Source organism: Meles meles, chromosome 12 (assembly GCF_922984935.1).
Source record: "Meles meles chromosome 12, mMelMel3.1 paternal haplotype, whole genome shotgun sequence".
NCBI classification, from domain to species: domain Eukaryota; kingdom Metazoa; phylum Chordata; class Mammalia; order Carnivora; family Mustelidae; genus Meles; species Meles meles.
Genome location: NC_060077.1, coordinates 27859544 through 27875667, shown reverse-complemented (window position 1 = coordinate 27875667; position 16124 = coordinate 27859544). Strand labels below are relative to the sequence as shown.

The 16124-nt window shown below is 42.8% G+C and overlaps 1 pseudogene and 1 gene segment (V, D, J or C); both read right to left on the bottom strand.

Annotated features, from left to right (window-relative positions):
• Nucleotides 1-7189: 7189 nt before the first annotated feature.
• LOC123953864 lies at nt 7190-7863 on the bottom strand. The segment is given in 2 exon segments: nt 7190-7602; nt 7724-7863. Coding segments are annotated over 2 exon segments (513 nt in total).
• A 7838-nt stretch (nt 7864-15701) lies between these two features.
• On the bottom strand, nt 15702-15786 carry LOC123954742 (annotated as a pseudogene).
• Nucleotides 15787-16124: the final 338 nt, after the last annotated feature.

The window sequence follows — 16124 nt, the reverse complement described above, 5'->3', positions numbered from 1 at the left end:
AGAGATTACGTAAAATTAAAATAAATTTATAATTTGTTTTAAATTTAAAAGAAATAAGAAGAGGGGCACCAGGGTGGCTCAGTCATTAAGTGTCTGCCTTTGGCTCAGGTCATGATCTTTGGGTCCTGGGATGGAGCCTCTCATCAGGCTTCCTGCTCTGTGGGGAGCCTGCTTCTCCCTCTCCCACTCCCCCTACTTGTGCTCCCTCTCTTGCCATGTCTCTCTCTGTCAAATAAATAAGAAATAAAAAGAAATTATCCATATATGTGTAATGATATGTAATATGATGTGTGTTGCCTTCTGGATGGTCATCATCTTCTCTTCAAGACATTTAACAAGGGAAATTGTATCAGTGCTGTTAATATTTATCAGTATTGAGGGAGGAGTCAAGATGGCGGAGAAGTAGCAGCCTGAGACTACATCAGGTAGCAGGAGATCAGCTCGATAGCTTATCTAAACATTGCAAACACCTACAAATCCAACGGGAGAGCGAAGAGAAGAAGAACAGCAACTCTAGAAACAGAAAATCAACCACTTTCTGAAAGGTAGGACTGGCGGAGAAGTGAATCTAAAACGACGGGAAGATAGACCGCGGGGGGAGGGGCCGGCTCCCGGCAAGCGGCGGAGGAACGGAGCACAAAATCAGGACTTTTAAAAGTCTGTTCCACTGAGGGACATTGCTCCAGGGGCTAAACCGGGGTGAAGCCCACGCGGGGCCAGCGTGGCCCCAGGCCCCGCAGGGTCACAGAAGGATCGGGGGTGTCGGAGTGTCGGAGAGCTCGCAGCTATTAGAACGGAGAAGCCGGCTGCCAAGACAGAGCCGAGGACTGAACTCTCAGCTCGGGGTTACCTTGAACTGGTCGCGGGCTGGGTGAGCTCGGAGCGCGGCTAGAGGCTGGGGATACAGGAGTGATTGGGTGCTGTCCTCTGGGGGCGCACTGAGGAGTGGGGCCCCAGGCTCTCGGCTCCTCCGGGCCGGAGACTGGGAGGCCGCCATTTTCATTCCCGTCCTCCGGAACTCTACGGAAAGCGTTCAGGGAACAGAAGCTCCCAAAAGCGAACCCGAGCCGATTACTTAGTCCGGCCGCCGGTAAGGGCGGTGCAATCCCGCCTCGGGCAAAGACACTTGAGAGTCACTACAACAGGCCCCTCCCCCAGAAGATCAACAAAATATCCAGCCAGGACGAAGTTCATCTATCAAGGAGAAAGCAGATTCAATTCCTAAGACAGCAGAGCAATTCCAGAGGAGGAGAAAGCAAAGCACGGAACTCATGGCTTTCTCCCCATGATTCTTTAGTCTTGCGGCTACTTCAATTTTTTTTTCTTTTTTCAATTTTTTTTCTTTTTTCAATTTTTTTTTCTTTTTTCTTTTTTCTTCTTCTGCTAAATTTTTTAAAACTTTTACCCTTTTCTTTTTTAACATTTTTTGACTAGTTCATCTAAATATATATATTTTTTCTTTCTTTTTTGTATTTTTTTATTTGTTTTATTTTTTAAATTTTTTTCTTTCTTTTTTTTTTTCCTCTTTTTTTTTCAGAAGCTGTTTTATCCCCTTTCTCCCCCCCACAATTTGGGGTCTCTTCTCATTTGGTTACAGCGCATTTTTCCGGGGTCTTTGCCACCCTTTTAGTAGTTTATTTGCTCCTTCATATCCTCTTATCTGGACAAAATGACAAGGCGGAAAAAATCACCACAAACAAAAGAACAAGAGACAGTACCGAAGGCTAGGGACCTAATCAACACAGACATGGGTAATATGTCAGATCAAGAGTTCAGAATGATGATTCTGAACAGTCTAGCCGGGCTCGAAAAAGGCATGGAAGATATTAGAGAAACCCTCTCTGGAGATATTAAAGCCCTTTCTGGAGAAACTAAAGAACTAAAATCTAACCAAGTTGAAATCAAAAAAGCTATTAATGAGGTGCAATCAAAAATGGAGGCTCTCACTGCTAGGATCAATGAGGCAGAAGAAAGAATTAGTGATATAGAAGACCAAATGACAGAGAATAAGGAAGCCGAGCAAAAGAGGGACAAACAGCTACTGGACCATGAGGGGAGGATTCGAGAGATAAGTGACACCATAAGACGAAACAACATTAGAATAATTGGGATTCCAGAAGAAGAAGAAACAGAGAGGGGAGCAGAAGGTCTATTGGAGAGAATCATTGGAGAGAATTTCCCTAATATGGCAAAGGGAACAAGCATCAAAATCCAGGAGATGCAGAGAACCCCCCTCAAAGTCAACAAGAATAGGTCCACACCCCGTCACCTAATAGTAAAATTGACAAGTCTTAGTGACAAAGAGAAAATCCTGAAAGCAGCCCGAGAAAAGAAATCAGTAACATACAATGGTAAAAATATTAGATTGGCGGCAGACTTATCCACAGAGACCTGGCAGGCCAGAAAGAGCTGGCATGATATATTCAGAGCACTCAACGAGAAAAACATGCAGCCAAGAATACTCTATCCAGCTAGGCTATCATTGAAAATAGAAGGAGAGATCAAAAGCTTCCAGGACAAACAAAAACTGAAAGAATTTGCAAACACCAAACCAGCTCTCCAGGAAATATTGAAAGGGGTCCTCTAAGCAAAGAGAGAGCCGAAAAGTAGTAGATCAGAAAGGTACAGAGACAAGATACAGTAACAGTCACCTTACAGGCTACTAATGGCACTAAATTCATATCTCTCAATAGTTACCCTGAATGTTAATGGGCTAAATGCCCCAATCAAAAGACACAGGGTATCAGAATGGATAAAAAAACAAAACCCATCAGTATGTTGCCTACAAGAAACTCATTTTAGACGCGAAGACACCTCCAGATTGAAAGTGAGGGGGTGGAAAACAATTTACCATGCTAATGGGCATCAGAAGAAAGCTGGGGTGGCAATCCTTATATCAGATCAATTAGATTTTAAGCCAAAGACTATAATAAGAGATGAGGAAGGACACTATATCCTACTCAAAGGGTCTGTCCAACAAGAAGATCTAACCATTTTAAATATCTATGCCCCTAACGTGGGAGCAGCCAACTATATCAACCAATTAATAACAAAATTAAAGAAACACATCAATAATAATACAATAATAGTAGGGGACTTGAACACTCCCCTCACTGAAATGGACAGATCATCCAAGCAAAAGATCAACAAGGAAATAAAGGCCTTAAATGACACACTGGACCAGATGGACATCACAGATATATTCAGAACATTTCATCCCAAAGCAACAGAATACACATTCTTCTCTAGTGCACATGGAACCTTCTCCAGAATAGATCACATCCTGGGTCACAAATCAGGTCTCAACCGGTATCAAAAGATTAGGATCATTCCCTGCATATATTCAGACCACAATGCTCTGAAGCTAGAACTCAATCACAAGAGGAAAGCTGGAAAGAACCCAAATACATGGAGACTAAACAGCATCCTTCTAAAGAATGAATGGGTTAACCAGGAAATTAAAGAAGAATTGAAAAAGTTCATGGAAACAAATGATAATGAAAACACAACAGTTCAAAATCTGTGGGACACAGCAAAGGCAGTCCTGAGAGGAAAATATATAGCGGTACAAGCCTTTCTCAAGAAACAAGAAAGGTCTCAAGTACACAACCTAACCCTACGCGTAAAGGAGCTGGAGAAAGAACAAGAAAGAAACCCTAAACCCAGCAGGAGAAGAGAAATCATAAAGATCAGAGCAGAAATCAATGAAATAGAAACCAAAAAAACAATAGAAAAAAATCAATGAAACTAGGAGCTGGTTCTTTGAAAGAATCAATAAGATTGATAAACCCCTGGCCAGACTCATCAAAAAGAAAAGAGAAAGGACCCAAATCAATAAAATCATGAATGAAAGAGGAGAGATCACAACTAACACCAAAGAAATACAGACAATTATAAGAACATACTATGAGCAACTCTACGCCCACAAATTGGACAATCTGGAAGAAATGGATGCATTCCTAGAGACATATAAACTACCACAACTGAACCAGGAAGAAATAGAAAACCTGAACAGGCCCATAACCAGTAAGGAGATTGAAACAGTCATCAAAAATCTCCAAACAAAAAAAAAAAAAAAAAAATCTCCAAACAAACAAAAGCCCAGGGCCAGACGGCTTCCCAGGGGAATTCTACCAAACATTTAAAGAAGAACTCATTCCTATTCTCCTGAAACTGTTCCAAAAAATAGAAACGGAAGGAAAACTTCCAAACTCATTTTATGAGGCCAGCATCACCTTGATCCCAAAACCAGACAAGGATCCCACCAAAAAAGAGAACTACAGACCAATATCCTTGATGAACACAGACGCAAAAATTCTCGCCAAAATACTAGCCAATAGGATTCAACAGTACATTAAAAGGATTATTCACCACGATCAAGTGGGATTTATTCCAGGGCTGCAGGGTTGGTTCAACATCTGCAAATCAATCAATGTGATAGAACACATTAATAAAAGAAAGAACAAGAACCATATGATACTCTCAATAGATGCTGAAAAAGCATTTGACAAAGTACAGCATCCCTTCCTGATCAAAACTCTTCAAAGTGTAGGGATAGAGGGCACATACCTCAATATTATCAAAGCCATCTATGAAAAACCCACCGCAAATATCATTCTCAATGGAGAAAAACTGAAAGCTTTTCCGTTAAGGTCAGGAACACGGCAGGGATGTCCATTATCACCACTGCTATTCAACATAGTACTAGAAGTCCTAGCCTCAGCAATCAGACAACAAAAAGAAATTAAAGGCATCCAATTTGGTAAAGAAGAAGTCAAACTATCACTCTTCGCAGATGATATGATACTATATGTGGAAAATCCAAAAGACTCCACTCCAAAACTGCTAGAACTTGTTCAGGAATTCAGTAAAGTGTCAGGATATAAAATCAATGCACAGAAATCAGTTGCATTTCTGTACACCAACAACAAGACTGAAGAAAGAGAAATTAAGGAGTCAATCCCATTTACAATTGTACCCGAAACTATAAGATACCTAGGAATAAACCTAACCAAAGAGACTAAGAATCTATACACAGAAAATTATAAAGTACTCATGAAAGAAATTGAGGAAGACACCAAAAAATGGAAAAATGTTCCATGCTCCTGGATTGGAAGAATAAATATTGTGAAAATGTCTATGCTACCTAAAGCAATCTACACATTTAATGCAATCCCTATCAAAATACCATCCATTTTTTTCAAAGAAATGGAACAAATAATCCTAAAATTTATATGGAACCAGAAAAGACCTCGAATAGCCAAAGGAATATTGAAGAACAAAGCCAAAGTTGGTGGCATCACAATTCCGGACTTTAAGCTCTATTACAAAGCTGTCATCATCAAGACAGCATGGTACTGGCACAAAAACAGACACATAGATCAGTGGAACAGAATAGAGAGCCCAGAAATCGACCCTCAACTCTATGGTCAACTAATCTTCGACAAAGCAGTAAAGAATGTCCAATGGAAAAAAGACAGCCTCTTCAATAAATGGTGCTGGGAAAATTGGACAGCCACATGCAGAAAAATGAAATTGGACCACTTCCTTACACCACACACAAAAATAGACTCCAAATGGATGAAGGACCTCAATGTGAGAAAGGAATCCATCAAAATCCTTGAGGAGAATGCAGGCAGCAACCTCTTCGACCTCAGCCGTAGCAACATCTTCCTAGGAACAACAGCAAAGGCAAGGGAAGCAAGGGCAAAAATGAACTGTTGGGATTTCATCAAGATCAAAAGCTTTTGCACAGCAAAGGAAACAGTTAACAAAACCAAAAGACAACTGACAGAATGGGAGAAGATATTTGCAAACGACATATCAGATAAAGGGCTAGTATCCAAAATCTATAAGGAACTTAGCAAACTCAACACCCAAAGAACAAACAATCCAATCAAGAAATGGGCAGAGGACATGAACAGACATTTCTGCAAAGAAGACATCCAGATGGCCAACAGACACATGAAAAAGTGCTCCACGTCACTCGGCATCAGGGAAATACAAATCAAAACCACAATGAGATATCACCTCACACCAGTCAGAATGGCTAAAATTAACAAGTCAGGAAATGACAGATGCTGGAGAGGATGCGGAGAAAGGGGAACCCTCCTCCACTGTTGGTGGGAATGCAAGCTGGTGCAACCACTCTGGAAAACAGCATGGAGGTTCCTCAAAATGTTGAAAATTGAACTACCCTATGACCCAGCAATTGCACTACTGGGTATTTACCCTAAAGATACAAACATAGTGATCCGAAGGGGCACGTGTACCCGAATGTTTATAGCAGCAATGTCTACAATAGCCAGACTATGGAAAGAACCTAGATGTCCATCAACAGATGAATGGATAAAGAAGATGTGGTATATATACACAATGGAATACTATGCAGCCATCAAAAGAAATGAAATCTTGCCATTTGCGACGACGTGGATGTAACTAGAGGGTATCATGCTTAGTGAAATAAGTCAATCGGAGAAAGACAACTATCATATGATCTCCCTGATATGAGGACATGGAGAAGCAACATGGGGGGGTAGGAGATAGGAGAAGAATAAATGAAACAAGATGGGATTGGGAGGGAGACAAACCATAAATGACTCTTAATCTCACAAAACAAACTGGGGGTTGCTGCGGGGAGGTGGGATTGGGGGAGGGGGAGCGGGCTATGGACATTGGGGAGGGGAAGCGAACCATAAGAGACTATGGACTCTGAAAAACAACCTGAGAGTTTTGAAGGGTCAGGGGTGGGAGGTTGGGGCAACCTGAGGGTTTTGAAGGGTCAGGGGTGGGAGGTTGGGGGAACAGGTGGTGGGTAATGGAGAAGGCACGTTTTGCATGGAGCACTGGGTGTTGTGCAAAAAGAATGAATACTGTTATGCTGAAAAAATAAATAAAATGAGAAAAAAAATATTTATCAGTATTAATAAACATTTTGTTCAACATTTAAGAGGCTCCATGTGGTCTCCGTGTGTAAGGAAAGGACAGCTTCCAGCAGGGTCCCATTTCATGCCTGAATCCCTGGGGAACATGTTCTACTGCTATCACCAGTGCAGGAATTAACCATCTCAAAACACCTGTCACTGCTTGGAACCTAAGGCCCCAGGTCTTTGTCCCACCCCTTCATCTGTCTCTGTCACTGTGCTTAGTGCCACAGGCACACACCTGACAAGAAGCCCCAAGACGTTTCTCAATAAAAGAGGCTCAGAGACAAGTTCTGCGTGTCCAGGGGTTTTGTCTCACTTCCTTGTTGTCTGAGATACTGTGGGTAAGTGTAGCTGCTCCCACTGCTATGACCTACAGCACAGTAATAGTCAGCCTCGTCCTCAGGCTGCAGCCCAGAGATGAGCATAACTGCCATATTGGTGGAGGCATCTTTGGATCCGGAGACACGATTGGGGACCCCAGGTCCCAGCTGCTTATCTGAGTCTGAGTAGTAGTACAGGAAAAACCGGGGAGGGCTTCCGGGCTTCTGCTGGTACCAGTATATGTTTTTACTACCAACACTCATGTCCCTGCTCAGGGTGCAGGTGAGTCTGGCTGATGATCCCAGGGATGCAGAGAGGGAGGGAGGCTGGGTCAGCACAGCCTGGGAGAGGGAACCTGAAAACACAAACACATCAGAATGAAGAAAAGGGATAAGATTTGTGTGGTTGAGGAGCTGAGCCAGAGAGATCTTACTCAGCCTGGGGGGCCACCCTCTTGCAATGGGGACTTTCCCTACCTGTGCAGTGACAGAAGAGCATGAGGAGGACCGTGGCCCAGGCCATGGTGACACAGCTTCTTCTTAGGCCACAGAGCTGAGGCTGGGCTGACCCTAGCATGTCTTATCCCCTGTCTAAGGTCCTCACAGAGGAGGGGCTGCTCATGCAAATATGACCCACCTCTTCTTCTCCTTCTTGTGCACTTCCAGGTCTATAACACTTTCATAGGGAGAATTCCTGTCACACTCGTTTCCCCCTGGTGGACCTGGGTGAAGCAGCTGCTGGCATCTAACAGGCTCTGGTCCAGGGAACTTATCCATCTTCCAAGAGGCTACAGCTGCCCTGTACCCGCTGAAAGCTGGGGACTCAGTATACTCTTCTAGGAGACCCTGTCCTGCAGAAACCCCCAGACACAGTCTCACAGTGGTCCCTGTTCATATCTGGGAGAATCTCTCTTTCATTGCCATAGATGGAAAGACTCTGTTTCACCTGCCTCTGTGAAACCTGTGTTCCCACCATGCAACAATGACCCTCCAGGAAAGACAGAGGTCCTGGTGTGCTGTCCCTGATTAGTCTGCCTCCGTGAATTGGGGTCTAAAGGAAAATACATGATCAGACCTGACCCAGGAGATCTTGTGAACCTCTGTGGAGCTAAGGACAAGACACAGGGAATAGAGAAAAGAAGGGATCTGTTACCACAGGAGGACCTCAGAGGACATGAGCTGGTTCTGAGTGCTGTGCGTGTAAAGGAGCTTGTGGAGGGGGCACGCACCTTCATAGAGGAGGACACTGAGTATGAGAATGCTGGGTCCTTCCTGAGCAGGACTGACAGGCCACACAGGGGCTGTGGGGACACTGCAGGGTCTGGGTTTCCAGCAAGAACAACAGATGGGCCATCCTGTGACCTCCCCTCCATTTGCTGTGAGACCAGAAGCTGTGCTTCTAGTCAGCGCTGGTCATTTGGGATTTATCTCTAGAACAGAACTTGGGACAGGGAGACCTGGATGGTGATACCAGGAGGGCAGCTGGAGGAAGCAGAGAGCAGAGGAAACAGGGAAGGAAGAAATGTCATGTGTCCCCTGGTGTGACATAGGAAGGTGACCAACTGGACTCTGGACTGAGAGAGGGAGGGATGGGTGAAAATGTCAGGTGGATGGAGAGTGATTCCCACAATGATGGGGATGCCCAGAAGACACAGATAAGGTCAAGTGGGAGAGCAGGCTGAAGTCTGCTGATATTCTGTTGTCACTCTATCACATGGCGCCCATGTGTGACCTGTGGAGAGGTGTGGAAACACAGATGAACGGGGCTGGGAGACACCTTCCCTTACTCTTAAGGAAGAAGGAAACAAACTAATACAGTAACTGCCAATGTGAGCACTCAGTCTGCATCATTCATTCATTCATTCATTCTCACCTACATTCTTTATTTTTATTTATTTTTTTATTTATTTTTTCAGCGTAACAGTATTCATTCTTTTTGCACAACACCCAGTGCTCCATGCAAAACGTGCCCACCCCATCACCCACCACCTGTTCCCCCAACCTCCCACCCCTGACCCTTCAAAACCCTCAGGTTGTTCTTCAGAGTCCATAGTCTCTTATGGTTCGCCTCCCCTCCCCAATGTCCATAGCCCGCTCCCAATCTCCCAATCCCACCTCCCCCCAGCAACCCCCAGTTTGTTTTGTGAGATTAAGAGTCATTTATGGTTTGTCTCCCTCCCAATCCCATCTTGTTTCATTGATTCTTCTCCTATCCCCCTAACCCCCATGTTGCTTCTCCATGTCCTCATATCAGGGAGATCATATGATAGTTGTCTTTCTCCGATTGACTTATTTCACTAAGCATGATACGCTCTAGTTCCATCCACGTCATCGCAAATGGCAAGATTTCATTTCTTTTGATGGCTGCATAGTATTCCATTGTGTATATATACCACTTCTTCTTTATCCATTCATCTGTTGATGGACATCTAGGTTCTTTCCATAGTCTGGCTATTGTAGACATTGCTGCTATAAACATTCGGGTACACGTGCCCCTTCGGATCACTATGTTTGTATCTTTAGGGTAAATACCCAGTAGTGCAATTGCTGGGTCATAGGGTAGTTCTATTTTCAACATTTTGAGGAACCTCCATGCTGTTTTCCAGAGTGGTTGCACCAGCTTGCATTCCCACCAACAGTGGAGGAGGGTTCCCCTTTCTCCACATCCTCGCCAGCATCTGTCATTTCCTGACTTGTTAACTTTAGCCATTCTGACTGGTGTGAGGTGATATCTCATTGTGGTTTTGATTTGTATTTCCCTGATGCCGAGTGACGTGGAGCACTTTTTCATGTGTCTGTTGGCCATCTGGATGTCTTCTTTGCAGAAATGTCTGTTCATGTCCTCTGCCCATTTCTTGATTGGATTGTTTGTTCTTTGGGTGTTGAGTTTGCTAAGTTCCTTATAGATTTTGGATACTAGCCCTTTATCTGATATGTCGTTTGCAGATATCTTCTCCCATTCTGTCAGCTGTCTTTTGGTTTTGTTAACTGTTTCCTTTGCTGTGCAAAAGCTTTTGATCTTGATGAAATCCCAATAGTTCATTTTCGCCCTTGCTTCCCTTGCCTTTGCCGGTTGTTCCTAGGAAGATGTTGCTGTGGCTGAGGTCGAAGAGGTTGCTGCCTGCGTTCTCCTCAAGGATTTTGATGGATTCCTTTCTCACATTGAGGTCCTTCATCCATTTGGAGTCTATTTTCGTGTGTGCTGTAAGGAAGTGGTCCAATTTCATTTTTCTGCATGTGGCTGTCCAATTTTCCCAGCACCATTTATTGAAGAGGCTGTCTTTTTTCCATTGGACATTCTTTCCTGCTTTGTCAAAGATTAGTTGACCATAGAGTTGAGGGTCTATTTCTGGGCTCTCTATTCTGTTCCACTGGTCTATGTGTCTGTTTTTGTGCCAGTACCATGCCGTCTTGATGATGACAGCTTTGTAATAGAGCTTGAAGTCCGGAATTGTGATGCCACCAACTTTGGCTTTGTTCTTCAATATTCCTTTGGCTATTCGAGGTCTTTTCTGGTTCCATATAAATTTTAGGATTATTTGTTCCATTTCTTTGAAAAAAATGGATGGTATTTTGATAGGGATTGCATTAAATGTGTAGATTGCTTTAGGTAGCATAGACATTTTCACAATATTTATTCTTCCAATCCAGGAGCATGGAACATTTTTCCATTTTTTGGTGTCTTCCTCAATTTCTTTCATGAGTACTTTATAATTTTCTGTGTATAGATTCTTAGTCTCTTTGGTTAGGTTTATTCCTAGGTATCTTATAGTTTTGGGTACAATTGTGAATGGGATTGACTCCTTAATTTCTCTTTCTTCAGTCTTGTTGTTGGTGTACAGAAATGCAACTGATTTCTGTGCATTGATTTTATATCCTGACACTTTACTGAATTCCTGGACAAGTTCTAGCAGTTTTGGAGTGGAGTCTTTTGGGTTTTCCACATATAGTATCATATCATCTGCGAAGAGTGATAGTTTGACTTCTTCTTTACCAAATTGGATGCCTTTAATTTCTTTTTGTTGTCTGATTGCTGAGGCTAGGACTTCTAGTACTATGTTGAATAGCAGTGGTGATAATGGACATCCCTGCCGTGTTCCTGACCTTAACGGAAAAGCTTTCAGTTTTTCTCCATTGAGAATGATATTTGCGGTGGGTTTTTCATAGATGGCTTTGATAATATTGAGGTATGTGCCCTCTATCCCTACACTTTGAAGAGTTTTGATCAGGAAGGGATGCTGTACTTTGTCAAATGCTTTTTCAGCATCTATGGAGAGTATCATATGGTTCTTGTTCTTTCTTTTATTAATGTGTTCTATCACATTGATTGATGTGCGGATGTTGAACCAACCCTGCAGCCCTGGAATAAATCCCACTTGATCGTGGTGAATAATCCTTTTAATGTACTGTTGAATCCTATTGGCTAGTATTTTGGCGAGAATTTTTGCGTCTGTGTTCATCAAGGATATTGGTCTGTAGTTCTCTTTTTTGGTGGGATCCTTGTCTGGTTTTGGGATCAAGGTGATGCTGGCCTCATAGAATGAGTTTGGAAGTTTTCCTTCCATTTCTATTTTTTGGAACAGTTTCAGGAGAATAGGAATGAGTTCTTCTTTAAATGTTTGGTCGAATTCCCCTGGGAAGCCGTCTGGCCCTGGGCTTTTGTTTGTTTGGAGATTTTGGATGACTGTTTCAATCTCCTTACTGGTTATGGGCCTGTTCAGGTTTTCTATTTCTTCCTGGTTCAGTTGTGGTAGTTTATATGTCTCTAGGAATGCATCCATTTCTTCCAGATTGTCCAATTTGTGGGCGTAGAGTTGCTCATAGTATGTTCTTATAATTGTCTGTATTTCTTTGGTGTTAGTTGTGATCTCTCCTCTTTCATTCATGATTTTATTGATTTGGGTCCTTTCTCTTTTCTTTTGGATGAGTCTGGCCAGGGGTTTTTCAATCCTATTGATTCTTTCAAAGAACCAGCTCCTAGTTTCATTGATTTTTTCTATTGTCTTTTTGGTTTCTATTTCATTGATTTCTGCTCTGATCTTTATGATTTCTCTTCTCCTGCTGGGTTTAGGGTTTCTTTCTTGTTCTTTCTCCAGCTCCTTTACGCGTAGGGTTAGGTTGTGTACTTGAGACCTTTCTTGTTTCTTGAGAAAGGCTTGTACCGCTATATATTTTCCTCTCAGGACTGCCTTTGCTGTGTCCCACAGATTTTGAACTGTTGTGTTTTCATTATCATTTGTTTCCATGAATTTTTTCAATTCTTCTTTAATTTCCTGGTTAACCCATTCATTCTTTAGAAGGATGCTGTTTAGTCTCCATGTATTTGGGTTCTTTCCAGCTTTCCTCTTGTGATTGAGTTCTAGCTTCAGAGCATTGTGGTCTGAAAATATGCAGGGAATGATCCTAATCTTTTGATACCGGTTGAGACCTGATTTGTGACCCAGGATGTGATCTATTCTGGAGAAGGTTCCATGTGCACTAGAGAAGAATGTGTATTCTGTTGCTTTGGGATGAAATGTTCTGAATATATCTGTGATGTCCATCTGGTCCAGTGTGTCATTTAAGGCCTTTATTTCCTTGTTGATCTTTTGCTTGGATGATCTGTCCATTTCAGTGAGGGGAGTGTTCAAGTCCCCTACTATTATTGTATTATTATTGATGTGTTTCTTTGATTTTGTTATTAATTGGTTGATATAGTTGGCTGCTCCCACGTTAGGGGCATAGATATTTAAAATGGTTAGATCTTCTTGTTGGACAGACCCTTTGAGTAGGATATAGTGTCCTTCCTCATCTCTTATTATAGTCTTTGGCTTAAAATCTAATTGATCTGATAGAAGGATTGCCACCCCAGCTTTCTTCTGATGCCCATTAGCATGGTAAATTGTTTTCCACCCCCTCACTTTCAATCTGGAGGTGTCTTCGCGTCTAAAATGAGTTTCTTGTAGGCAACATACTGATGGGTTTTGTTTTTTTATCCATTCTGATACCCTGTGTCTTTTGATTGGGGCATTTAGCCCATTAACATTCAGGGTAACTATTGAGAGATATGAATTTAGTGCCATTATTAGCCTGTAAGGTGACTGTTACTGTATATTGTCTCTGTACCTTTCTGATCTACTACTTTTAGGCTCTCTCTTTGCTTAGAGGACCCCTTTCAATATTTCCTGGAGAGCTGGTTTGGTGTTTGCAAATTCTTTCAGTTTTTGTTTGTCCTGGAAGCTTTTTATCTCTCCTTCTATTTTCAATGATAGCCTAGCTGGATAGAGTATTCTTGGCTGCATGTTTTTCTCGTTGAGTGCTCTGAATATATCATGCCAGCTCTTTCTGGCCATGAGTTCCGTGCTTTGCTTTCTCCTCCTCTGGAATTGCTCTGCTGTCTTAGGAATTGAATCTGCTTTCTCCTTGATAGATGAACTTCGTCCTGGCTGGATATTTTGTTGATCTTCTGGGGGAGGGGCCTGTTGTAGTGACTCTCAAGTGTCTTTGCCCGAGGCGGGATTGCACCGCCCTTACCGGCGGCCGGACTAAGTAATCGGCTCGGGTTCGCTTTTGGGAGCTTCTGTTCCCTGAACGCTTTCCGTAGAGTTCCGGAGGACGGGAATGAAAATGGCGGCCTCCCAGTCTCCGGCCCGGAGGAGCCGAGAGCCTGGGGCCCCACTCCTCAGTGCGCCCCCAGAGGACAGCACCCAATCACTCCCGTATCCCCAGCCTCTAGCCGCGCTCCGAGCTCACCCAGCCCGCGACCAGTTCAAGGGAACCCCGAGCTGAGAGTTCAGTCCTCGGCTCTGTCTTTGCAGCCGGTTTCTCCGTTCTAATACCTGCGAGCTCTCCGACACTCTGACACCCCCGATCCTTCTGTGACCTTGCGGGGCCTGGGGCCACGCTGGCCCCGCGTGGCTTCACCCCGGTTTAGCCCCTGGAGCAATGTCCCTCAGTGGAACAGACTTTTAAAAGTCCTGATTTTGTGCTCCGTTCCTCCGCCGCTTGCCGGGAGCCGGCCCCTCCCCCCGCGGTCTATCTTCCCGTCGTTTTAGATTCACTTCTCCGCCAGTCCTACCTTTCAGAAAGTGGTTGATTTTCTGTTTCTAGAGTTGCTGTTCTTCTTCTCTTCGCTCTCCCGTTGGATTTGTAGGTGTTTGCTATGTTTAGATAAGCTATCGAGCTGATCTCCTGTTACCTGATGTAGTCTCGGGCTGCTACTTCTCCGCCATCTTGACTCCTCCCCCTCCCTTTATTTTTAAAATATTTTATTTATTTATTAGAGAGAGAGTGCATGTGCTAGCTGGGGTGTGGGCACAGAAGGATAGGGAGAGGCAGACTCCCTGGTGAGCCAGACACCGGGCTTGATCCCAGGACCCTGAGGTCATGACTGGAACCTAAGGCAGATGCTTTACCACCTGACCATCCAGGTCTACTTCCCCTACATTCTTGAAATACACATTTAAGGAATGTCCACCTGTTTCAAAACAGTGTTCAATACAATATCAATAAAATATGCTTTTATATTCATTTCAGAACTGCTAGTACTTTGTCTGGTTCATACAATTATACCTAGATGCTATTTGCTGTCCTCAATGCTTGTGTTTTAGAGCCTAACTTATATCACAAAAAGGTTTCTGCCCCATCACTTTGTGTTTGTTTAAGAAAAGTTCCTTTGATACACTGATCCCAGAATCCTGGGATCATGACCTGAGCCGAAGGCAGGGCCTTTAACTCACTGAGCCACCCAGGCACCCATAAATACAACTTTTATTTTTAACTCTTTACCACAATTCTGGTTCATTTTTTTATACATATAGATAATTTTTAACCTATTTACCATCACAGTGAGATGTCCAGTACATCAAATTCCTTAATAACCTACTAACCTGAACTTTTTGATACATACACCCGTGATTTTCTTTTGCTTTTCTATATTTTTAATTTTTTTATTTTAATTTAGTTTAGTCTAGTTTATTCTTTTTTAATTTTTATTTTATTTTGGTGGATAGTTCCTTTAAAAATTATGTAGTGTCCTTCTGTATCTCTGACTAGAGTCTTTAGTTTAAAATCTAATTTATCTGATATGAGAATCGATATCCTGGCCTTCTTTTGAGGCCCATTGGCATGAAAGATGCTTCTCCATCCCTTCACTTTCAGTCTGGGTGTATCCTTAGGTTCAAAATGGGTCTCTTGTAGACAACATATGGATGGGTCCTGTCGTTTTATCCAATCTGCAACCCTGTGTTGTTTTATGGGCGCATTTAAGCCATTCACATTGAGAGTGATTATTGAGAAATAGGTTTTTATTGACACTGTGTTATCTTTGAAGTCTTTCTGTCTGTAGATTGTTTCTATATTTCTGTTCAATGATATTCTTAGGATTTTTTCTCTTTTATAGGACCCCCCCTTAACATTTCCTGCAGTGTCGGCTTGGTGGTTGCATAGTCTTTTAAGCCTTGCCGGTCTTGGAAACTCTTTATCTCTCCATCCATTTTAATTAGCAATAATCGCGCCTCGGATAAACCTCATTGGCTACGATACTGCCACTGCGCAAAGCTTCTCCATCCATTTTAAAAGTCAGTCTTGCTGGATAGAGTATTCTTGGCTGCATGTTCTTCTCATTTAGTGCTCTGAATATATTTTGCCAGCCCTTCCTGGCTTGCCAGGTCTCTGTGGACAGGTCTGACATTATTCTAATGGGCTTTCCTCTGTATGTAAGGAGCTTCTTTGTCCTAACTGCTTTTAAGAGGGTCTGTCTTGAAACATAATTCCTCATTTTAACTATAAGGTGTCGTGGGGACTTTCTAGAATCTAAAATCTTGGGAGGAAATCTCTCTGCCTCTAGGACATGAACGTTGTTTCCATTCGTGAGATTGGGAAAATTTTCATAGACAAC